The 24,441-nt window shown below is 46.2% G+C and overlaps 9 protein-coding genes across 9 annotated transcripts; 4 read left to right on the top strand and 5 right to left on the bottom strand.

Moving 5' to 3' along the window:
* Positions 1–2,275: 2,275 nt before the first annotated feature.
* Positions 2,276–3,951, top strand: N7511_004771 (UbiD family decarboxylase; the record flags this gene model as incomplete). Its single annotated transcript, XM_057127196.1, is given in 4 exon segments — positions 2,276–2,674; positions 2,686–3,167; positions 3,233–3,347; positions 3,412–3,951. 4 exon segments carry the CDS (start codon positions 2,276–2,278, stop codon positions 3,949–3,951), a joined length of 1,536 nt encoding a protein of 511 aa, XP_056986086.1.
* Positions 3,952–4,307: 356 nt separating this feature from the next.
* N7511_004770 (uncharacterized protein) lies at positions 4,308–4,866 on the bottom strand (the record flags this gene model as incomplete). The annotated part of the gene is made up of 3 exons (XM_057127195.1): positions 4,308–4,659; positions 4,709–4,756; positions 4,820–4,866. The coding sequence occupies 3 exons, from the start codon at positions 4,864–4,866 to the stop codon at positions 4,308–4,310; spliced, it is 447 nt and encodes a 148-aa protein (XP_056986085.1).
* A 1,138-nt stretch (positions 4,867–6,004) lies between these two features.
* N7511_004769 (purple acid phosphatase family protein) lies at positions 6,005–7,544 on the bottom strand (the record flags this gene model as incomplete). The annotated part of the gene is made up of 2 exons (XM_057127194.1): positions 6,005–7,341; positions 7,409–7,544. 2 exons carry the CDS (start codon positions 7,542–7,544, stop codon positions 6,005–6,007), a joined length of 1,473 nt encoding a protein of 490 aa, XP_056986084.1.
* A 761-nt stretch (positions 7,545–8,305) lies between these two features.
* Positions 8,306–9,789, top strand: N7511_004768 (acid phosphatase PHOa; the record flags this gene model as incomplete). The annotated part of the gene is made up of 3 exons (XM_057127193.1): positions 8,306–8,476; positions 8,529–8,673; positions 8,732–9,789. 3 exons carry the CDS (start codon positions 8,306–8,308, stop codon positions 9,787–9,789), a joined length of 1,374 nt encoding a protein of 457 aa, XP_056986083.1.
* A 1,414-nt stretch (positions 9,790–11,203) lies between these two features.
* On the bottom strand, positions 11,204–12,426 carry N7511_004767 (glycosyltransferase family 32 protein; the record flags this gene model as incomplete). The annotated part of the gene is made up of 2 exons (XM_057127192.1): positions 11,204–11,896; positions 11,998–12,426. The coding sequence occupies 2 exons, from the start codon at positions 12,424–12,426 to the stop codon at positions 11,204–11,206; spliced, it is 1,122 nt and encodes a 373-aa protein (XP_056986082.1).
* Positions 12,427–13,651: 1,225 nt separating this feature from the next.
* Positions 13,652–15,307, bottom strand: N7511_004766 (uncharacterized protein; the record flags this gene model as incomplete). The annotated part of the gene is made up of 1 exon (XM_057127191.1): positions 13,652–15,307. One exon carries the CDS (start codon positions 15,305–15,307, stop codon positions 13,652–13,654), a length of 1,656 nt encoding a protein of 551 aa, XP_056986081.1.
* Positions 15,308–17,284: 1,977 nt separating this feature from the next.
* On the top strand, positions 17,285–17,959 carry N7511_004765 (uncharacterized protein; the record flags this gene model as incomplete). The annotated part of the gene is made up of 1 exon (XM_057127190.1): positions 17,285–17,959. One exon carries the CDS (start codon positions 17,285–17,287, stop codon positions 17,957–17,959), a length of 675 nt encoding a protein of 224 aa, XP_056986080.1.
* Positions 17,960–20,187: 2,228 nt separating this feature from the next.
* On the top strand, positions 20,188–21,669 carry N7511_004764 (uncharacterized protein; the record flags this gene model as incomplete). Its single annotated transcript, XM_057127189.1, has 1 exon — positions 20,188–21,669. One exon carries the CDS (start codon positions 20,188–20,190, stop codon positions 21,667–21,669), a length of 1,482 nt encoding a protein of 493 aa, XP_056986079.1.
* An 896-nt stretch (positions 21,670–22,565) lies between these two features.
* Positions 22,566–24,082, bottom strand: N7511_004763 (Ras-GEF domain-containing protein; the record flags this gene model as incomplete). The annotated part of the gene is made up of 3 exons (XM_057127188.1): positions 22,566–22,900; positions 22,962–23,178; positions 23,237–24,082. The coding sequence occupies 3 exons, from the start codon at positions 24,080–24,082 to the stop codon at positions 22,566–22,568; spliced, it is 1,398 nt and encodes a 465-aa protein (XP_056986078.1).
* Between the last annotated feature and the right edge of the window lie 359 nt (positions 24,083–24,441).

Raw genomic sequence — 24,441 nt, 5'->3', positions numbered from 1 at the left:
GCTACGTTGCCAATTCTTGCATAGAAACGGCCTCCTTACTCAGTTTCAACATTCTGAGTTTGACGTCGATGATGAACCAGAAGACCTCGAACTTGAGGCCATGGAGCAGAGCCCTGAAGACGCTGCGTACTCACTACTGCTTTCTGACACGGCTGAGGGTGGAGAGATCATGGCCCTTAATTTGCTACTCGAATATATGGTCCTTCATTTGTCTTGCGCCATTAGGGAAGGAAAAACGTTGATCAGCCATTGAGGCTAAAAACGGGAATAGTGAACAGAGCCTGATGTTAATGCAGGAGCTCTGGGGGAGAGAAGCTTACAATGTGGAGTGGCGGATGGTGCTCTGCGCGTTTTCTTTTCATACCTGGTTGCCTCCGCCACCAGGGTTTTCTTTTGTTTTGGGTACATGATTTGGTTTATATATCGAGATAACACCCTTCTCTCGCCACGGGAGCCAGCTCATTTTCTCTTTTATTTTAATCAGACGTACGAGCAAATTCTTGCTTCAACTGGATGATGCCCCTGTATAGCCATTACGATACTATTTAGACTATAAAAGGTTAGTTGAACATTGATTGATTGATAAATCAATTTAAAAACGTATGAGTTTTGAAGTAACATTAGCACCGATTTAGCGATGTTTCAAGGGCTATTTATCAAATATTATAGCTATGATATATGTTTCCACCATATCTTTTCTTTCTTTTCCAACATCGCGGGCTCGATCTCAATCCCAATCCAGCTCACTGAGCCGTCTGGGCTGATCAAAAACTCCACGCGGGCGGCCTCAGGAACACCCCATCGTGATGCTATTTGGAGCCAGTGCATGCCGGAGACATGAAAAAGGTCTATCTCCAAATCTTTGGAATAGTCATTGTATCTTGCAAGAGAGGCGCACAAGTCAGGGGTTGTTCAGTTCAATACCCGATAAGCTCGATCAACCCCGGTACAATCACCGGATATACTCAACTCTGGGTAAATCAAAGAAAAAGGCAATGAAAAGCAGTGGGCCTTTCAAAGAGAAAAGAAAGATATTGAGCGAGTTGGTGAATGCCACATCGTCTAGAGGAAGCCCCTAACCTGAGAGATACTCCATACTACTCTAGTAATCACCCATCTGACCACCAAACTACCAGCCTAAAGCCTCAGTACGGCTAAGCGGGCATGGAGCCCCAAAATTAAGACAGAGAGAAACTCGGGTAAAGTACGAGGGAGCGAAGGATAAACAGCGAGAACAAAATTAAGAAGAGAGACGATCAATCTGGGTGTATTTGCATGAAGCTGCAATTTGGAAAGGCAGTACAGTACACCATACAATGCGGCAGTGCGCTGCTGTAGATCTGATGGGATTGAAAGCCACAATTCTGCGTTCTTTGATGCTCGGCCCTTTCAGACTTCTTTGCAAATCCTTTTTGATCTTGGGATTTATTCCCTCTAAGACTCAGGGATATCACCATCTTCGTTTGCTCTTAAATCTATTCGCATCAGAATTAGTAATTTCTGGCACCGATGCCGTGATGAGAGGCGTTTGGTGCTTGGAGTGCTACCTTGGGTTGAGAACTGGATGATGCGGAGATTGGATCTACAGCAGGAGCAAATCTTGTCAGGGCATCAGTAAACATCTCTAGCAGGAAGTTCAACGGCTCATAGAGAACAATGCTTCTACATCTGTCATATCTAATGAATAGTTGCGAATTATCACTGGCATCGAAGGTGAGTCGAGTTTAGAATTGTGCAGCATTCTGTCGAACAGGCTTATCGTTTTCTCCGAGATGCTTCAATTGACACACTCCAGATCGAGCTTTTCGGTACATTCATTAAAGAATACCGCACAGATCTTCCTGCCTTATTATTGACGGGAAGTCAACGATTCACCATATTCCTCAACACATAGATACTCTTTATTTGATTTTGATCATCAGAATATTACTGGGCATAACATGAAGTCCCATTACAAACATAACAAAGTATTGCATCCAAACGGGAGCTGCTCTATGAAACAAACACCCAAACTCATTTCCCACCCGAGACAGTCCGAGCAATCCGAGAAGTCCGAACATCCGAGGATTCCGAGCCCCCGAAGGGCTTGGATCTCCCGGCATCTATACTCCGATCGATATTGTTCACGCCACGAATAGACAATCATGACTCCACAACCAGCGGTTAGGGTTTTAATCAACTTTGTGCTCTGGTAATATAAAAGGGTGACTTGGTCCAGCATTTGATTTTTAACTACCAGAACATCGTATCGATCGCTCATCCTACACTTTCAATCATGTCTCCTCACCATGGAACCCACCATATCAACAGCGAGACTGCTGTCCAGGATCTTCCTCACATGAATTTCCGTTCCTATGTCGAAGCCCTCAGAGCGGATAATGACTTGGTGGAGATCGACCGAGAGATTGATCCCAATCTCGAGGCTGGTGCCATCATTCGCAAGGTTTGCGAGACCGATGACAAGGCGCCTCTGTTCAACAACCTGACCGGTGCCCACGACGGCCTTTTCCGCATTTTGGGAGCTCCTAACTCTCTTCGATCCGATCCTAAGTCTAGATATGGAAGACTCGCACGCCACCTCGCACTGCCGCCCACCGCTGGAATGAAAGAGATCTTAGACAAGATGCTTTCAGCAAAGAACTCGACACCTATTCCCCCCGAATTGTCGAGTCCGGTCCTTGCAAGGAGAACGTTTTGAACGCTGGAGAATTTGACTTGACAAAGCTTCCTGTTCCCCTCCTCCACCAATCCGACGGAGGAAAATATATTCAGACCTACGGCATGCATGTAATCTCATCTCCTGATAACAGCTGGACCAACTGGTCTATTGCCCGAGCCATGGTCTACGACAAGGACCACCTGGCTGGTCTCGTTATTCCTCCCCAGCATGTGTGGCAGATGCAGCAGAAGTGGAAGGCTATCGGCAAGGACGTTCCCTGGGCTCTTGCCTTTGGAGTTCCTCCTGCCGCTATCATGGCCTCTAGTATGCCTCTTCCCGATGGATGCACTGAGGCCGGTTATATCGGAGCTATGACGGGCCATGCTATCGACGTGGTCAAATGTGAGACTAACGATCTTTACGTTCCCGCCAATGCCGAAATTGTCCTAGAAGGAACTATGTCAATCACTGAGACCGGACCCGAGGGACCATTCGGAGAGATGCACGGGTAAGCTTGAGCCCTATTCCTATTGCGAACACTCTTGATGAAAACTCTTGACTAAAACCTTTTAGATACGTGTTCCCCGGCGATACTCATTCCTGCCCTCTTTACAAGGTCAACAAGATTACCTACCGCAACAATGCCATTTTGCCAGTCTCAAACTGCGGTCGCCTCACGGATGAGACAGTAAGCTTCTGTCCTTCAACGAAGATATTTATACATATCAACATCTGGCTGACACTATTCTTAGCACACTATGATTGGTCCTCTCGCTGCAGCTGAAATCCACCAGCTCTGCAAGGATGCCGGTCTCCCAGTTAAGGAGGCTATGTCTCCCTTCGAGTCTCAAGTCACCTGGGTAGCGCTTCAAATAGATACTGCGAAGCTCCGTGAGATGAAGACTACCTCTGAAGAATTCTGCCGGAAGGTTGGTGATTTGGTTTTCAATCACAAAGCCGGATATACCATCCATCGCCTTGTTCTAGTTGGCGAGGATATTGATGTCTACGACTTCAAGGACGTGATTTGGGCATTCTGCACAAGATGCCGCCCTAGCTACGATGAGTATTTCTTTGACGACGTCCGCGGCTTCCCTCTCATCCCATACATGTCTCATGGAAACGGATCCCCAGTCCAGGGTGGCAAGGTTGTCTCCGACGCGCTGATGCCCACTGAATATACCACTGGTGCCGATTGGGAGGCAGCTGACTTCAAGAACTCCTACCCCGAGGCAATCAAGTCCAAGGTGAATGCCAACTGGACTGAAATGGGTTTCAAGGCATCTGAATAAGTCTTGGTTGAACGGAAGAACAAACGGTGCTCTTGGAATATTGAGGGAATGAGTCCATTTGTTTTATAAGTCATTTTGTTTGCAATAGATTGTGCAATATTTAGAAAATATAGATTTAGAAGGGGGAGATGAAGAAGAATCTTGAATTTGAGATATGCTTTTTTCATTACCACGTTCAAGTCATTAGATGCGCAACACACCTGACATTTCCAAAATGTGATGAACTTGAAACAAAAGGTTGTCTAGAAATTTCTGACCGGCTTTGAATTAGATGGCCCATTTTGATGCGACAATATAATTCGTGTAAAATATGTACGCGGTGCCTAGGCAGCCATTCAAAGAAACCGGCAGAATTGTTATTGCTTTATAAGACCATGTATAATAGAAGAATTGAGGTCGAAAGGCATCTTGAGAATGTGAAGCAAGCATGATTCAAGAATAGCCTCCTTCGGCACTGAAGCATTGCGGAAATAATGGCTCCGGTATACTTCGATAAAATCATTCAAGTCCTCTTCGTTCGCTTTCAGCTTCAGATAGTAAGTGATTTCTTTGCACAAATTCTGTGCATCGCCTGGAAGATAACTGTCACTTCTGATAGACATTGACTGAACAAAGTACGGCACAAAGCTTCGCATTGTTTTGGCAAGGTAGATTCTGTCATCGAGACTGCAAGGTGCACGGTCATCCCGGCCATATACCAGTACTGCTCTGAGAGACAATCAGTGGAGGGGAAATTAAAGAACGGAACAAATCATACAGATAAAGAAATTCATCGTGAGGTTTCGAGGAAAGACCAATTTGATCACTATAGAAGGAGCAGACCATGTTAGCCGATCTTCCACCGTCAAGTCGCAGCAAATTGACTCACACCGGAACTTCCCCCATGATAAGGGTGGGAATGGAAACATTTTTCATAAGTCGTTCAGTGAAATTTTGAGCAGGAACAAACTTATTTGGCTGCCCATCCAACTTAGTGCATACTCCATTGCGGAAAGAATATTTTGAGAAGAAATTGTCGGTGTTGTTGCCATATACACTACTTTGTCAATGCTACCCGTGGAAAGAATCATTTACGACGTACATGTTGCCTTGCCCATTGAAAATCACAATATTGGCATCCACAGTCACTTGATCCGAGAAAGGACCGATTTCATGGTTCCCATGGATGAAAACATAACGCATGGAACCTTTTCCGCCGGATGTGTAAAGAATCATCGCCGCTGGAACAATCCCCGACAAGCGCAACTTGACAATGTGGGCGCATCGACTTTATCGAGATCGCAGCAAGCAGCTGTGCCCGGTTCTACACAGCGGGGTGGATAATCTAGCATGCTGAGTTAGCATGTGTCTTACTCTCTCAAGTTAGTCGGTTCTAGTGGTGCCGAGAATACGTGCAACGGCTTACACTCGCCCCTGAAAGAGTGAGTATAGCATTGACTTCCGCCAAGTTAAAAATAGTTCCAAGCAAAGCCGGCAACCAAGCATTTGATTCAATTCTCCTTTCATATTAAATTGTTCTTGCGTTTCTTCTCATGTTTGCTTGCCACTTAGGCTTGGCACGGGGGATATTACTGGATCGGGATAGTCGGCTTTTGTTTGCATTGGCGTGATATGAACATTCAGCCTCAAGTCAGCTTCTATTCCTAGAATAAAGTAAGCTTAGAGTTTTTCTATATAGCTCAATGATTTATCGAGCTGATTCAGTCATCTGCAAAGACATGATTGTTGTCCTAGAAATGAAAGTGGAGAGCTCGATTTGATCTTTGATTTAGCAAGGTGAGGAAAGATCGTCGTTTCAGGTAAGAATCCTCAATGACTCTTACTTCTCCTACCCTGCATGACATACAAACACCACGAAAGTTGTGAAAACATACATCATACCGCTTTTGAAAGACTGTTGACATATATTGAATTAGGCCCTCAAACCGCGTTGAGGAAGAAAAAGAGAATTCATCTTGAAAGCTCAAATCTGTACATTTCAAAATAGTGCCGCAGGGAAATACATAGAAATTGTGATGCATGGGAACATACTAGATCAGTACCGCAGCCCAACTCACTGAGTGACGAAAGGATTGGAATGATTTTTGTATAAGGTGCTGGAGTCTAAAACGTGACCGTCTGAGGAGCGAATGAACTCAACTTGGAGGTGCTTGTCATCCAAGAACTTCACCGTGCTGTAGCTGTACTCCTTATCGTAAGCAAATTTGGTATAGTGGGGCTTATGATGAATATGAATCAGACCCTCAACGTTACCCGCACCACCGCAAATGATATACATAGGGGCTTTAGGGTTGTGCATGCCTTCTTGATCGGCAACCCCATTGAAAATCGGCAGCAATCTCTGCGAGTTGTGCACATGTCCAAATATGGCTAGATCGACACCGAACTTATAGAACAGCTTTTCGAAGGCGTCTTGACACGATTCACAGCGATGCACAGTGTCAGTACTGTACCACGGACGATGGCCAGCCACAATGAGCCATGGGGTTACCCTTCGGTCCACGCTGGACAAATCGGCCTCCAGAAATTCTAGCTGTTCGCCCGGTTTGCCAAATGGCCCACTTTCCAGCTTGACGTCCGGTGCATCAGGGAAATCAGTTTCCGTGTTAAACATCACAACGTGCGCCATTCCGTATTCAAAAGAATACCAAAAAGGTGGCTTGGCGAGGCTGCGTGCTTTGTCGGACTGGGAGTGAGCGGACTTGTCGGATGAAGTCGAAGTGAATGGTTGCGGCATGGTTTTTCCAAAGTGGTGCTTGAAATCGGTAAAGTTCTCCTGGCCCTCGGGGCACTGTTTGAGGAGCCGCCGAACTTCACTGCAGTCCGCATCATGATTACCCGGGCCGACCATATAGAGTTTATGCCTAGTAATTGGTGAAAGTTGCTCGTAAAACCCTTCTAAAATCGACTGATAGGCCTTTTGACCCTCTTTCTCATTTGGCAGCTTGAGGTACCAATCATCGGCGTATGCAAAGTCACCGGGATGGATGATGACTTCGTAATCCTCTGTTGTTTTAGCAAGACGGCCAATAGTGGTGTGGTCCAGTTCAGGCTGGACGTAGAGAATGGAGTCTCTTTGCGAAATTGTGAATCCTTCTTTTCCGTAAATCCCCAAGTCTGATATGACATTCATATTGAAAGGGGTCATATCTCCAGGAATGCGAGGGCTGAGGAAAGATTCCACACTCGAGTTCGCCGAGGCGATCTTGTAATAGTACAGCTTGGCTGGGTCTAAGCCGGTCAACTCTACTGCGTTAGACCATGTGCGGGAGGTGCTGTAGGTCACCGAAGAGGACGAGCATGAGATAGAGCTCAAGTTGTTTGGTGAGGTTCCATACGCCACGCAGCTCTCGTTTAATGATGCATATGTATTCCATCCAACGGCGACGGCTGGATGACAGGTATTATTAGTGGCCTGGTTCCAAGCCATGTTCATGGAATAGCTGCTACTTCTTACCATAGTGTCCATTAACCGCCAAGCGTACCTGAAAAGGTGTTGTCAAGTCCTTCGGAATGGGCGGATAATTAATACTGGCAAAGACAGGTGCTGCTAAGAAGAGCAGGATTTTGGCAGAGATAGCAGGTTTGATCATTTTGACGAAAAACAACTCGTTTGAAAGAAAGAAAGGACGGATACGATGGGATATTTAAATGATCGAGTCTGGTCAGTTCGATATTAAGTTAGGGTCTCCCGCACCTTTCCGCAATCACAAGAATGACGATAATACTTCATCGCCAGGGTCCAGATAGAAGTACCAACCGAAGTCATTGGAATGAATACCTGACGGTGGCCAACCCATTCTTCAAAAGATGTATTTCAGTATTTTATTCGTCATCTTTGCTTTTTGAATTGAAGTCAGCTTGAACTTAATTAGCAGCCCAGCCAATTCGCTGGCACCGTCGCCCACCTCTAGGCTCTCGTCTCGTTATTAAAAAACACCCCGACTACCGAGAAGAACGGATAGGATATAGCACACATAATCATCGTCGTCATATCCAAGAAGTTTGTCCCAGTTATCTTCCACTTTATTCCATGTTCATGAACCCTTGTCTCTTATAGTACAGTGGTCTAGTTTGTGTTCGGTAACAACCGTATCTGAGGTGACGCGTCCCGGTAATTTTCCTTGTAAGCCCGTATCCGTATTCTATTTCCGGGGTTAGCTTCGACCCTGACGCTAGAGAGGACCCCCAGGCATCTTCCCCACACATTCATTCTCAAGAAATTCTTAGAATTTGCTCCCTAGATCAGCAAGCACAGTGTCAGGAGTTGAACATGTTGCTGAAAAGGCAGCCGCAGTGCCAATGGCTTGCCGTCAGTTTCATGTCTCCTGGTTCCCCCTCCACCTCTCACTTCATGATGACCTGTCTTCTCATTCTATCAACATTCGGCGCTCTGTCAACTGCTGCATCCGTCGCTAGCCGCGACTCTGGTATATCTAAGAAGTATGTCGCGCCTCGTGCGTCGACTTCCAATGTTCCAGGCGTTTATTTCGACCGGTTCTACCAGATCTGGTTGGAAAACATAGTGATTTCCATTCAATCTGCACAATATAGTACAATCGCTTACAAAATGACAGGACTATACCGATGGTGCCAACAACTCTGATTTGAAGTGGTTGGCTACCATGGGGATCACTTTGACCAACTATTTTGCGACCGGCCACACCAGTGAGCCTAACTATTGTGCAGCTGCTTCGGGCGATAGTTACGGAATGGATAATGGTAAAATATGGCTTGGCGGAGTCATTGTCCAAGAAAGAGCGCGACTGACAAGATATAGACAACTTTCACCAAATACCTAGCAATGTGTCAACAGTGGTTGATCTTCTGAACACGAAAGGTATCTCCTGGGCCGAATACCAGGAAGACATTCCAGCCACTGGCTTCCAGGGCGAGAGCTTCTCAAACCAGCAAAAGGAGCTGGCCTACGTTCGAAAGCACAACCCACTGGTTCTATTTGATAAAATCACGAACAATGCCACTGCGCTGGAATTGATCAAGGGCTTCTCAAGCTTTGAAGATGACTTAAAGGCTCGAACCTTACCCCAGTGGGCTTTCTTCACACCGAACATGACCAACGATGGCCATGACACGAGCCTTGCTTATGGTGCAAAATGGGCACGCGGGTTTATATCTGGACTGATGGACAACGAGTACTTTTGGAACAACACCTTGATGCTGCTCACATTCGACGAGACCGAGACATATACCGTGCCCAACCGTGTATTCTCGATCCTCATTGGAGGCGCAATTCCAAAGGACCTTGTTGGCACCAGCGACCACACTATGTACACCCATTACTCTACTATATCTACTGTCTCAGCAAACTGGGGGCTTCCCTCGCTCGGTCGTTGGGACTGCGGCGCAAACATATTCGGCCCTGTGGCTGACAAAGTCAACTACACTAACTGGAAGGTGGATACAACTAATTTATATCTCAACGAGTCTCTCCCTGGCCCACTGGAGGCATTGGGCTACTCGAAATTTCGGTCAACTTGGCCGGTGCCATCCACAAACGAATCTTGTTCCGCCAACAACGGCATTTTGCAGTCTGTGATTGACACTTATAAAGGCCGTGAGCCAACCTATAACTACACCGCACCCTTTGCATATGATACCTCAGCAAACCTCAACCTCGGTGTTACCTATTCTCGCAGTGGCACGACCTACATGTCTGGTGTCAATACTACTGGTGCTATTGCACAAGGTTCGAGCACCGTAAGCTCCAAGTCAACTAATGCCGCTGTCAAAACTTTGGGGCTTGGGAGCAGTCTGGCAGGCACTGGTTCTTGCTTTTCTCTAGCCGTTGCGTTATCTGCTTTCATTTTCTGCACGTAATTGAGCTACCGAATGAAGATTTTCTATGTATAGCAGAGAGGCCAGACTATAGTTGTCCCTACCACGCTTTTTAGGAAGCCAAATGTAGTCAAGAAGAGACTTCTGACAACGGCTGAATTCCACGGAGTCGAATCAAATCGAGCTTCCCTTAATTCCCATATTCCGAATAAAATTACTGCACTTTATCGGGATCTCCACGTTATCTGTTTTCCACGGCTTGCTCAATATTTTATGCGTGGTAAGGTCTTGGCAGCAACAGAAAACGAGTCTTTCGGCGCGGATTGGTCAAGCGGATTTCGAGGATCCTATTTTTCAGCCTCAGCGTGACCAACATTTCTCGCCCACTACAAGAGATCATATGCTTCCAAATCGGATTAGCCATGATTTGCACCTGAAAATCATTATAGTCTGATGTTGGGTACGATAACGAACGGCAAAGACCCAAAGTTTACGACGCAGAATCGTCGATGCCGACAATCGCCCCACGCATCGGCCGAAGTGTGTCTCGGGTGACATCACTGCCATGGATAACTAGGGTTTGGTTATCCATGTATGCGGTTCTTGAATAGTGATGGGTTACGCGTCTCCTGATCCATTCAATCGGGTGACATCTCAATCCATGCTGAGACCTTATCGTCGGCCTAAAACCCAAAGCCGAAATGGGAGGCTTCTTTATCTTGAATGACTGATGATTTTAGCCTATCAGAGCATCAGCGCAAAAGTATATGAGTTCGAAGAACTGCCCAGTTTATCAGAAAGTTTCATTTTACTCCCAGTCAGATCTGATGAATTATCACGCCACACAACATATTTCTTTGACCATAGAAAACCATCTGGCCCGAAACCCCATTTCTCTAAGGAATCTCATTTGCGTCCGGTATGATCGTGAACCTGAATGATGACTTGCTTGTTCTTCGACTAATAGTACTACTAGTGGCCAGCCCTACAATAAGGGCGACTCTTTCACAATCATTTCCCCTGAAGATGTCAACAAGATCTCAATTCCACATGGTAAAACTACTGTGGTATCGATCTGCGGAAGTGCAGTTCTAGGCCACGGTATCGAGGGCATGATTGATCTCTACTGCGACGAAACGAGTCTGATCGCCTCTCTGTATTGGAACGGGCCTTGGAAAAGATTTGGAAACGAATTTCATCTGGCCAATGTGGACGACGAAAATTACATCGTGACAGTGTCTACCCCTCCCTTTGAAGGTATTCTAGGGGACCTCACTGTTGAGATTAGAGAAAGTTGTGCAAGCAACCTACTGCAATGACTCTGATCGTGGCTCCAAGTCCTGTCATACATATGAAACTATTCTTTGACCCAACACTCTCGCTGGATGGATGAATCATGTACATAATTACAATTAGTTAATACCCGTTGAAGTTCAATTCTTTTATACTATTTTTGTTATGATGCCTTGGCCAATTTCGGTTTGCAGGAGTCGGACTTGACCCTGCGAAGTACACCAAAGATCATCATGAGCACACGATGAAAGATCGATAGACCAATCGCTAATCCGACGGCTCCCATCAAGAACCAAGTCCATGGCCTATGTCCAATCCACATGAGCACACGTGCATCGGATTTATGCCAAGTACCGCTCTCCAGATCGGTAGTGTACGGCGCTAACTGCGTTGCATTGATAACCCCTACTATCGGCGAGGGTAGTGAAGGCTGTTGAATCAAGTATTCCTTGATCACAAGAGTGAGGAACATGGGCCCGGCGGATATCATAATGGCACAGTATGGCTGCCATTGAGCCCAGGGGCGAGTTATCGCATGGAAGATGGGTAACTTGGCAATTGCTGCCGCATAAACTGGATGTCTTGCAGTGGTTACCATGAAGTCGTTGGTCACGCCGGTCGGCACTGTTGATTTGAACAAGGCGTACTGTGTCGATGTGTCAGATTCAATCTCGTGAATGGGTAATGTTTGGTTGCACCAGGTATCCATGTCGAGGTAGACACCACCGAAATGATACAAAACAAAATAGCGTAGAGCATCTGCACGCTGGATTGGGAAGTTGTATTTGTCCCAGGTATCGACAAACCAAGGGTATTCGATAGAAAGGAAGTTTCGCGCCGACTCGTCGGTCCATAGCTAGATAATCAATCAGTAAAGTCCACTCATTCATTCCGCGTGACACTCAGCCTCGATGGGTTGGTTGATGGCACTTTTCGCAAAATGTGGATAATGCCTACCTTGTAATCAAAGTCCGAATAGGCTTCTTTGCAACTCTGCTGCGACTGAATCCACTTGTCTGGTATCGTTTCAGTGGCACTGGTTTGGTGTAGGATTCGCGGTATCTCCCACGAAGAGGCTCTTTGATGCTCGGCATCAGGCGTGTAAGTAGTATGCAGAGCTACCCGCGATCCAAAGAGCTCTTCATTTCTGCGTAGCAGAATAATGAGGGGCTCGAAAGTCTGAAGCAGCAGGCAAACGACCACCAGATCTATTAGAATAATAAGCCAGGTAGACTTTTTCGGCCTTGGTATCCGTTGTCGATTTTTTCGTGTGCATCTCAACAATTCAGATCCACAACCAAGATTCTCTTCATCATGTGTTGTGCTTTTGTTGGCGTAGAAGGCTCTAAAAGCCCCGCGGTGTAAGTGTCGCCAGAAGCTCATCATTATGGTGAGTAGTATATGCCCTAGGGACTTAGAAACTATCTTGCACGCTATCCCATCAACTTTATAAAGTATGACAGATTATGGTCGAGCATTGCTTTGTATCAAACGTAGAAAGCTCGCGTGATGTTGTGTTCGCGGGCATAGAATTTGACATCTATGCAAGGGATATGATTATCTGCGAAAGCTTAACTTACCATAGTCCAATTGCAAATTCTGGGGCTTTGCTTATATCTAGACGCGCAACGGTGACGAAATACCCACATTCCCCGTTTCCGGAAGGCTGCCCCTGGTCAGCTCATACTATTGTATGACACCCGACCACTATGAGTGGGTACCACTGCCTGTTTGACCAAATCCGGCCAGTGTGACCCTTGGAACCCAACTTATTCCAGTATTATTATTCGAACGAAAACGAAGCGTATATCGTATTTCTTTCACCCAAATATTGATGTTCATGTAAATTTAATATCATTGTAGCTCTCTGTAACGTGGTAGCCACGCCTCACTTCTATGGCAAATCGTCATTGAAATACGAAATCAAGTCCATTGTCTCGATCTCACCTTTAACTCTTCTGGTGATTAGTCTAGACTGTTCCCAGACTCCAAGTGTAATAAGGCAGGTAAATGCAGGCGATTTGCGCACTGCCACCTTTTGGTGCATGGGATCAGATTTGTTGCAAGAGGCTGCCGAAACGATGTGTCATTGCCACAAGTGAGAGGCGTCGAGGCGCTTGCCAGCTATGGTACAGGAAGTGAAATCCAGCCAAAAGATAAAATAACGCGTACGAAGTCAGGCATTTCGAACCCTTGAAGCGATGAAGGCTTCCTTTGTTAGATAGTTCAATCCATTCCCACTTTTTAGACCTACAAAAAGATCAACTAGATGATGAAAAATCAAAATATTCTTTAGCAAACTGGATCTATGACATGGAGAAAGCCATGCCACTTGAATTTCAGGAAATGAGACGAAAAGAAGAATTCATGGTATGGCAGCGATCTTCGTGCGCATGGTAACATCTGGAAGACGGAAATAGCCACACGGTGAGTCCAATGGAGCATCATTAGGAAATTATTTCAGATCTCAACCAATAATCATTGTGCTAGCTCAAGACTAAGTCACATTTATGATAATTGTCTTGTCATTTTATAGCATGACTTTCAATCCATCTCAAGTACAGCGTGCTTCAATGCCACGTTGTATTCTTTCATCACTCTGTCCAAGACATTACACATTCTCCTTGGTGCTGCGCCTTTTATCTGACGGCATTTCTGACGAAGACTTTTTCCTGCACTTAGAAGCCCATTTCCGAATATCTTCCCAGAAGACGTTGCACAAACTGATGTTCGCCATATGTGCCATTGCTAGTAAGTTGCGCGGAGATGTCATGCATCTTGGGAACACAAGATAAATTTCAGAGTCCTGGGACGAATCCGGTCGGAATTTATCGTGGTAAGCTTTTTTGCCGCGCAAAGGAAGGCGATGAACTACATGGCGGTACAAGCCACAAATTAGATGAGAGACTAGAGGTGGTACGCCGGCGATATCTCCCCGAGAGATGGAATCAAGGGGTTCGAAGCTGAGGCCTAAATATGAAACATCGGCATGATGAAGAAGGGCCATGCAGGCGACGACAAGAAGATCGCTTATGCCTTTGGGACTTCCTGGCATCGCGATGCAGGGATCGAGGTGATAGCCAACTGTTCCGAGGCGGCGTAAGGCAGCGAAGCCGTTGGGGCGGCCGTCAGGGTCCCGGGTGTAAACAAAGGTCATCATCGCTGGTAGCGCGAAGAGATCATATACAGTTATAAAAGCTTGCTGGATGCCGGAGATGTTGCGATCTGTGCGCCAGGCTTCGTATATGGCCAATAGCTCCATTTGCAGCTGGCGATCTACCCCGTGTGTTGCAGGTGCGTAAACACCAAGTGCAATCCCTCCCTTGCGACGGTCCAATAGCTGTCTGGTCTGTGTTAGGATTCGCTTTCCACTGCGCTCGAGAAGTACATCGTTTGTTTGCGGATTGAGGACGCGCGATCTTCCGAATTTCATTGTCGTCCACCCGTGTGCTTTGGCGTAGTGTCGTGCAAATGGTTCGCTGACTCCCAGAAACGCTATTCCCCAGCTATGCCGTCGTCTATAAATTGCAAAGTCTGCTAGAAGAGCCGGAATCATACTCGGTTCACACAGCGGATCTCCACCGACGATTGCGATCCCGTTTTGCACTTTAAAGGACAGTGCTGCGGTACGCGTTTCATTTACAAAGAAACGGTAGCTGGGATCCAAGATACCCATATGAGCGACCTTTCCGTAGCACTCTGTCAGTTGTTCAATTGCTGTCATCGCAAAGAAGTTATCCAAGCTAAACACGCTCAAGTGCGACTGGGGCTTGGACCGAATATGAGGAGAACCTCCACGATGGCACTCAGAGTCAGCTTTTGTCAAGGGAGGTGAAATGGTAATCTCATATTCATGAGTGAGATTGTCCCAACTTTTGAGTGGTGTGTCGTAATATCCTGTTAGCATGCGACTGTTGCTATCCCCGGAGGAAACGCATGGTGAGGCAATTGGTGTCATGGTGAGGCTACCGTGTACACGTTTGAGAGTAGAGAAGCCCAGGAAACCTTGGTTCTTGTCTTGATCAGGGTCCACAGAGAGTTGGTCCGCTAGAGTATCACCAATTTCATTGAAGAACAGCCTTTTCTTCGGTTGAGGTACCACAACTTTGGCAGAATCAATCCCCCTGCGACCGTTTCGTCGTCGCTGATTCTCAACAGCCGCTGCATTAGCTATGTCGAACTTTGGTGGGTCTGCAATTGGGTCGACGAAGGGGTTACTGGTGATCGGAGAGGTTGCCTCAAGATTTGGCGATGGGGAATGGGGCATCATGCCGGTTTACTCGACTAATGACCTTGTTAAGAGCGGGTAGTTGATCAATTGTCAACAGAATGAAATAATGAAACGTTGTAGGCTATAAGTAATCAAGCGATTTAGAGTAGTTCGGCAAGACTTTCAGAGGGGGTGATACAACTCCCCTCGGAATTATGTTAGCCCCAAACTTCAGATGCTGTGAATGACAAGAAAGGTAAATAGCCCTACATCTCTTACCAAAGCCATGGAAGAGCGGCGATGGGATGACGACAGACAGACGCGTCTTTGTCGCGAAGCTTGGTTGATGATCTATTCAACCGCAGTAAAGGTTTCATTGGCAGTACTCAATCCACGAAATATCATTCAGCCTCGCATTACCTCTTCTTCTTACATTGCGCGTAAGTCATGAGTTCCAATGAATGTTTCCAGAACATAGAAAAGATGGAACGCCAATCGCAGTAATTTCTGGGCTTCCACATGTACGAATCTCAGGCATGATTGAATTCCCAATCAATTGACAAGATCGTAAATCAAGGATCAATTTAAAGTCTGATTTTTAATAAGTCAGTGGCAGTAGATGCCTAGGCACTCTGAAGTTGTGACGTGAGCCAACTCTGGCTAGCAGCAACATAGTTGCTTGACTCAATAAAGTTTTCCCTTCCCATTATTTGCTGCGTTGAATTTGCTCATCATGCAAAGTTAATAGAACAGGAGTATCCTTATGGCTTAGTATACTAGGTTATTTTGGACGGTAGAAACTACGTAAGTATACAGTAGAGATGGGCTAGCTGAAGCATGAGTGAGGTCCTGGACCGGAAGAAGAAAAAGCAAATTCGATCTAAACACGCGGCCCCCAAATCCCACTGGCTAACCATCCGCACGTGTTGCCTTCAGATAAAGATTTGATACGAGAGCGACCAGGGTTTTGCCAGCGAGTGATCCCCAAACCCTATCTATCGACCCAACCAGCTGGTCTAGGACACACAATCAAAGGAATTACGGATGCCAGAAAGTCCAGAGAGGCTATGCCTCGGTGCTAAGCTCAATTCTAGTTAGCCAAGCCTTCTTGGCGGTAGAATCCCATTTCTACTTCCGCACAGTCACATTGGTTTATCCGAAAGGGTGAAATGATAATGTCACTTGCATTACTGGATTGGTTCCCGATATCAAGCTTTCCGGAAAACTCCACCTAGTGAAATTTAGCACCCTGTGTCCATCAAGCTTAGCCTAATTCGTCGCCGAGACCCATGGAAAAACACCACTCACTGCACAAGGGTTGGTCAGAGCGTCTAGGCAGACGGATTTTCGATGTGGACAGGGTCCGTCATGAAATATTCCCGCGTAAATGATTCAATCAGGGGCTCTAGGGAAATTAAAGAAGCTTACATGACTGTATCTTTATCCTGAGTGACACCTCTTGGCTTCATTTTCGAATAAGGGAACAACTATGTCTTCAAATACTTGCGTATCGGAGGAGCCTTGGGAACTTCCCCCACCTGGAACTATACCCAGGAGGAATTCGCGGAATGTTTTTCTTTACAGGACTGAATTCTGGAACTCATTTCTACTGTCAAAACATGCAGTTTCGAGACGAACGACACAGCGCTGTTGTTGGGGACTGTTGACTATTCTGTAAGAATCTACACACTGTTTATGAATATACCCACGAGATTGATTGGTCAAACATAGCTAATCTGTTTTTCTTTTCAAACCAGCGGTATCCTCAAACTTCTCTGCTTAGCTTCACAAAGTGATGGCCTTTTCATCAGATATAATACTTGCTCTTATGATGAAGGTTTCGGTTTTTTCAATGGCCCATCCTCCTTCTTTTCACATTGGACTGCCCGCGAAGAAGTTCCCGTGGTCTGTAACTCACACAGCGTTCATGGACACCAACTGCAATTTCAATCAGCAATTTCTGCGGGCTGTGCCGGCATTGAAATAACTGTGTATCCATCTGGGAATGAGCTTTTGGTTGGAACCAATCCTGAAATGCTATCACGACGACTGAATCTACGAAGCCTTTATCTGGGTCCTCTTCTGAGGGTACTTCGCGAGGAAAGCACGGAGTTGGAAACGCTACAATTTGGGGAAAACTGGGAGGAAGACAACTTCCTAGGTGCATTTGCCAATAATCCCACACAGACCCTGGTGTTGCTGATCCATTTTGACGTGGACCCGGAACGCATCTGGTCTCTACTTGTTCACCAACTTCAATCCCTTCGAGAGGACGGATTCTTGACTTATTTCAACGGATCATCTATCGTGCAAGGGCCGATTACAATCGTCGCTACCGGCAACGCGCCATTCCATCGGATATTGGAGAGTGGTACCTTTAGAGACATTTTTTACGATGCACCTCTCTCCGAGCTTTCGCTTTTGCATTCGGGATCTCACTTTCAGAACCACAACTATACTGCTGAGAACAGCTACTATACCTCTGCTGATTTCACCACGGCAGTCGGGGTAGTGGGCTTCAACGGATTCACAGAGCATCAGCTCTCAATTGTGCGGAACCAGGTACACATGGCCCATGAGCACGGCCTCAAACTCCGATACTGGAACACACCCACCTGGTCGCGCAAACTACAGAACTACGTTTTGCGCATTCTTCTTCGAGAAGGCGTAGATAGCGTCACAGCCGATGGATTCAAAGAAAGATTTTGAGCAAATCAGTGAGCAAGACCGCTAGCCAATGCGTAGTTTGCTTGACTAGATGCTCAATGGTTTACTATGCACACGATTTCAAGACTGTTGAGCAACAGGCCTCAAAACCACAGCGCCGTGGGACATGCTAAGCAATCCTACCGATCAGAAGTAGTGTCAAAGCATATCCAGCAAAGCCGAGAGAGCAAATAACGCACTCAGAGAACACGGCGAGATTGTGGTCTTTGGGTTTCTATATCCTTTGCAGCTGGTCCCTTGCCACCTCCTCGGATCCAGAGCCTTCGGCTCAGCATACGTTGTTATCGCAGTCCTTAATGTTTTCTGAACAAGTTCCAAGATAAATGGAGTCAGTATCATCCACCTGATGAATTGAGTATACACAAAACATCAGCAACTTGAGACATGAAGCCCATCTGTGATCCCTCAAACTATCCTTGGTCAGTCGTGATATTGGAATTGGTATATTGGCAATATCAAATCGTTCTTGACTGTCAAGTCTCATATCAATTTATTGACAGGAATCTCATGTGCAATCATTTCAGTTTGTGTAAAAGCGTTGAAGAGTATCACGTCACTTACAGCCGCACTGTCTTTCATGAACAGAACGCAGTGCCCGAACGGTTCCCATAGACTTCATGAGGTTATTTTCTTACTCCAATAGCTTTTTGGTACAATAAATGGAATGCAATTTAATGAATGAGGATTTCAACAGCGGTGAAATGTATTTTAAAGTAATTTTACAATGTCTACGGGGAGCAATTCTCCTAAGTATGAGGCTTTTTAGGTCCGTCTGCTTACCTCTGCAGCCGGTCCGAAGACCCAACACGGGTGGAAATTTAGGCAACACCATTTGCTTATGCTTGAAAACTTGGATCTGACACCAATTCTCCCTGTGAAACAGATAACACGAGGATACAGTCTGGATTGTGCTATCTATTGGACCAAACCCTTGGACTGCTCCATTGAAAAGTCTGCTTGTACTGACTTTGCAAGATACGACTTTCAACGATTGGGATCTTGTGGACCGAAACAGGCAAAGGTTCAGTGAGTACAGCGCCTGGGCACCGTAGTAATGTATTGAGTTCCCCCTAGTGTAGGGGTCACGGTGAATCTAGTCATTGGTACTGTTCAGTGTCGATCTTGAATTCCAGTCCTCTCGTCACTCAAGGTGACTAGAGGCAAAGTAACTCGGTCAGACCTCTGCAAGGCCCCGCAGGGAAGCTGTTGGCATACTGTAGGACTGATGGCTGAATTCGGACTAAAGTTATGAGGCAAAACCTCTTTCTACCCACAGCACGTGCTTAATTAGAAGCTAATCGCTTGCTAAGTTGTAAAATAAAATCAGCGAGGAAAAAGATCCAGACGACACGCATATAATCAGTAAAAGATAGCGGAGATTAATTGTCCTGCTATGTTATTCGTGCCTCTCTTAAGACTCGCTATACATATCATGCACCAGGAGAACAGATGAACAGAATCAGGCTGAATACCACAGGAAGACTCTTATTTCCGGGGTCCGAAAATCTGTTAGTAGAGACCAAACCATATGAATCAACCACTCTGGATGTTCATCGTAAGTTTTAACAGGCTTGACCGTTTCATATGTGCTGGATTGAGTTTTCCTCGGGTTCGTAAATTCTCCTTCCGGCAAACCATCGCAAACCTTACTCTTCCACTCCTTTCTGGGTTGCTCCGGGCTCATGGCAAACCGCTACCTGTGACAAGAATGCTTATCATCAATCTTCAATAGCTTGAGGGCTGGATTGCATCGTGGGTATGTGGCCAGTGAAAACAAAACGCGCACCGTGAATCCGCCAAGTTCAGTCAGTGGAGAAGTAAACAACGCTTTTAGTTTAGAAGAAGTGAGTTGCGCGAATTGAGGTATTTAAAGCTCTCACTGCGAGTTTTTCCTCTTCCCTCTTCCCTCTTCTCTCTTCCCTTTCCCATCTTCTTTCTCTTCCTCTTCCCAGGGTCTTCTCTTTCCACAATCGATTCCAATCGCACCAAGACACATCCTGTGTCCTGCTTCCACTTCTGAATGGCTATTCTCTACTCTATGAACCTCTCTGTCTTCGTCGATCTTCCGATCACGGACACACTGACTGGGCCCGCAGTCATTGGCGCATCTCCCGAGGTACTCTTTCGCCTTAGAAACCCCGGCTGTGATCGTATCACGCGTTGGAACTATTCAAAATTGCGCCCATACAGTAATCACATGTTCTGTCGCAATGCAGTTCTACACGCCTGTCTTCCGGTGCGAGGTTGAGGGAGTTGCGGAGACGCAGAGTGTCGTGTTGGAAAAGGATTCGGACACTGGTTTTGATGTCGTCGTCACGGAGGAGAATACCTCGGGCTACAAGGTCAAGGCAAGCCCGCGTCTGGTGGACCGTTGGCTGGATGCTGTCGTGTGTATTGCTGGCTCGTCTCCTGTCTTCCTGCTAATTCTTGGAGGCCTCCTTACTTGGGCTCTCATGGGTATCCGCTTTGGTCAATCCGTCGTCTGGGTCGCCATGATATCCGATGTTCAAGCTATTATGTGCTACGTCTTCGACTCGTTCCTGATGCGCCAACTACTTCGAGAGTACTCGGAGCAGCGATCCGCTATGGCTGAGATGAAATCTCGTTGCAGCAGCCACCGCCGAATGCTCGTCAAACTGAAGGCAAAGATGGATCCTGACACTATTCGCCGCATCGCAGAGAAGTGCCAGGATGAGCCTCTGCTTTCTCTGGATCATGGACTCCGGACGAAAAGCCTCTTTGCCCGGTCCATCATCCTTTCTGCTAAGTTGCTTGGACATATCATAACGGTTGGTCTGTACTGGGTCGGTATTTTTGTCTGGCTAGGTTTTGGTCATTACTGTGGCTGGTCAAATCGGTGGCAGTTGTACATCAACGATGCCACTTCTGCACTGATGGTTTTTGTATTCGCATTCTTGGCTTGCCTTCGTGAATGCTATGCAGCATACACCCACAACTGTGTCGAAGCAATCTTCCGACTCGACTCGGCGCTTGAGAAACAACTCCGTCGTCTCAGCCAGGACGATCGGCCTAATACTAGCGAGATAATCATGCCGCCGAAGGAGAGCTACCTCCAAATTGTCGTCTTCTACTATGCCGACGTCATTGGTACATTGGCGGGACTCATCATTCTCCTATTGGTCATTATCACCTGGGCATCTGTTGGACCCGTCTTCAAGTTCAACAACACCTGGTGGCTTCTCATCGGTACCTATGCCGGACTTGTGGGTTTGTTCGACAGTTTCGTTCTTCGCAACATTCAAGGAAAGGTTCACCAGTACTTTGAAACCCAAGTCGATGGGCTAGTTGAGGATGACAATGTACTTTTCGACGGGCTATCCCTGCCGATCCCCTCGGTCGAAGAATCCAAAGCGCCATCTCTGAGTCAACGTGCGTCTCGCTACATGGATGCAATCAGCTCAAACCTACTCATGGTTGTGGCTGGCTTTCTGCTAACCATCGGCTGTATCATTACATCGAGTGCCATGCACTGGAGCCTCACTGGACAGTTGATCTCCAATGTGCCCCCCAGTATCATTGAGACGTTTTTCATGCTCATCTTGGTCACCGGACAGAACGATGCCGAGGCCAAGGCTCGCATCGACTTGAGGAACATCTACAACCGAAGACAGCGACTGCTCTCTTTCATGAAGCATGTCAAAACTGTTGACCGTGAGATTCTTTCTGTCTAAGATGCTTGTCCTTCGTCCAATTTGACAATTATCGCGATACTAGATCATCTTCGGTATCTTGGTTTTTTGGTGGGAGCAATATGTGATACTACTATTTACATATGCCACGGTTGTTTACGCAGTGGGCAAATTTGATTGTACGAGGCACCTTTTTCCCTATGCCTAGCGTGGGGATCTGGGCAAGCATGGAGAATTATTTGATATCTGTTAGGCAATCAGAGTCTGTTTGTGCCATCTCAATCAGACCTGTTTGTTAAGATGACTACAATGTGTTTTTCTCCTCAGATATACTAATCATAGATTCTTCTTCTTAGCTTACAAATTTCCCTATACTGCATCTCTTGATCAAAGTAGAATCCTCTTGGCTCGTGATAACAATCATCCTAACACCCTACTTCCCGTTTGTCTTCTTACTTTAAAAAGATGTTTTAGCAATTAAAAATATCAAAAAAACTTTGTACATGGATAAGACTGCACTAAGCTTTTGTCACTCGGGCCGGACTCCCGAATGATCGATGCCAACTTGAGGATTCGGGCCGGGTCTCTCGGGATCTCGGGGCCTCGGTGGCTCGGAAATGGAGCAGCTGTAACCACAGACATGCCGATATTCCGATTAAGACAAATAATTCACTAAAGAGCTTGAATTATATGCCGTGATAACCGGGGCGCCGTTAGCGCGCATAGTTGACATCTCCATGATTTGCAATATACTATCAAATCGGAGCTTCATGGCGCTAAAATTAGCCCACCATAGAACCATTCTACTTTCGAAATTTACTACCATTTCGACCTTCTGACGATTATTCTGACCAGCGTTTGATGAAATGGTTCAATATTACTACCAGCTATCGTTACCGAATAAGTACAGTGTGTTTAGTCTTTCTGTGATACAAACATTAATCATCTAAAATCATACAAGCTATCACCATGGAGGTTGTCATACCCCCGGTGGGGGTATAAGAATCCCTGTGCCTGTGTTCGCCACGACCCCGAGGCTCCAGCATGCAGCTTCTTTCATACATATCATGTACATCAGGGGCGGATTGTAATTGAGTAACAAGGTACTCCTGGATCTCTGGAACAATTTGTAGACAATAGGATGTTTGTTGGAATCGCCGAATATCATGAACACTTGAAGCTAGCATGGAACATTTGTGGAAATTGATGAGGCCTTCTGGCGTAATGGATGGGTTTCCATCTTCAATGAAGGTCAGGTCTTTCAAGAAAAGGCCTGCTCATGATATCATTCGTTAGTGGTGGGGATTTGACAATAAATTTCCAATCGGACTTACCAAGGAACGGGATACAAGGTGGGATTGCCATTCGGATCTTTTCACGATAGGCATTATAATTTTGTGCACTTGAGACCATGGATTGTAAGGGTCTTAGTGCATCGCAGCTTCGCTGGGTAACCATTGCCCATGTCCGAGCAAGTCGGTAAACTGGGGCGCTTTCTAGTCCCGATAAAATAGATATCACGGCAGAATAATTTTGCAGATTATAGCATTCCTGTTGCTTTAGTCTTAGGCTGTATCCATATTTTTGAATAGGGGGGATTATATCATACGGTGGCCACATTGACCAGATGTCCTATACATTGCGTTCGCTTTTTCAGTTCCGATTCTGCAATTATAAGGGCGCCAACCCAATTCGAAAGCTGATTGAAGTATCGAATCAACGCTTTGGAATTGTGCGCTGGATGAAAAGTATCAATGTTTTCTTTCTTTTGCCAGGTTTTATGTAACAATTCGCACGTCTGCAGTTTGCTGAACATGCACGCTTCCATGATTGTTAATTGACGAGCGATCTCTTTAGCGTCAAGTTTGATGAACTCAAATTTTTTCAGCTTTCGGGGGAGAATCGGTTTCGGGGGTTTTGGAGTGGATGGATGAGATCTTTTCAGTTCCAGGCCCGCAAGTCGACGTTGAACAAGCTCATGCAGTTGTTGCGCCGCAGTTGTCTCCTTGACAGCACTTCTCGCAAAAGACTGTAGCTTCAGTAAATTAGAATCATCATGTCCGTCTGGTCCAGGCCAAAAATGTTCAAGCCATTGTCTTAGAATATTGATCACGCGCACTTGAACCAAAGGCTTTGTCTGGTTTGACCATTCTGTTGCTTGAGTTGAGTCAAGAGCGATAGGTGGTGGGCAGGCAAACCGTTGGACAAGGAGATCGATCAGCTCTGGAGTTGATGTGAAATATTCGTATGTGGTGAGAAATATCCGATTGAAAGACGCGTCAAGCCTGTCATGGCGAGTCAAGTGTTGGACGAGTGCTGTGAGATTTCCCGCCTTGACAATTTCAACCGCTCCGTTATTTTCGCAAACGAGTTCGCTCAGATCTTTTATTTCCTCAATCTCGTCAGATCTAGAGAACCCGAAGTCCATCTGTTGCGTTTTACCTTCGTGGCACATGGTAAGATCCACGATAGCAGGTTGTGTAGCTCCAGCTGTTTTGACTGGTCGGTCGTGGTCGTCATACGGGTATTGCGACGGCCAAGGACAGGACCGTGAATAGCTTAAGGCTATGGCAGGGTGAGCACAGAGACCAAGGTCGGTGATGCAACATTGATGCTAGTGGGATGCTCACTGCCAACGCCCTCGGCCCTAGCCCCACGCGCTTAGAGCGTTTCGAGTCCCATCCGATATCGGGTTCGGTTTTATCAACACCTTGGATCTACACTTGCTTCTCTTATTTAAACTCGTCACTACTCGTAAGCTAAACTACGGTATGATCACTTAAATCAGTACTTTGGTGCCCGACGACCCGCCTT

The sequence above is a fragment of the Penicillium nucicola genome, assembly GCF_028828085.1.
Source record: "Penicillium nucicola strain IBT 29836 chromosome Unknown utg000003l, whole genome shotgun sequence".
In the NCBI taxonomy this organism is placed as follows: Eukaryota; Fungi; Ascomycota; class Eurotiomycetes; order Eurotiales; family Aspergillaceae; genus Penicillium; species Penicillium nucicola.
This window is presented reverse-complemented; position numbering and strand designations above follow the sequence as displayed.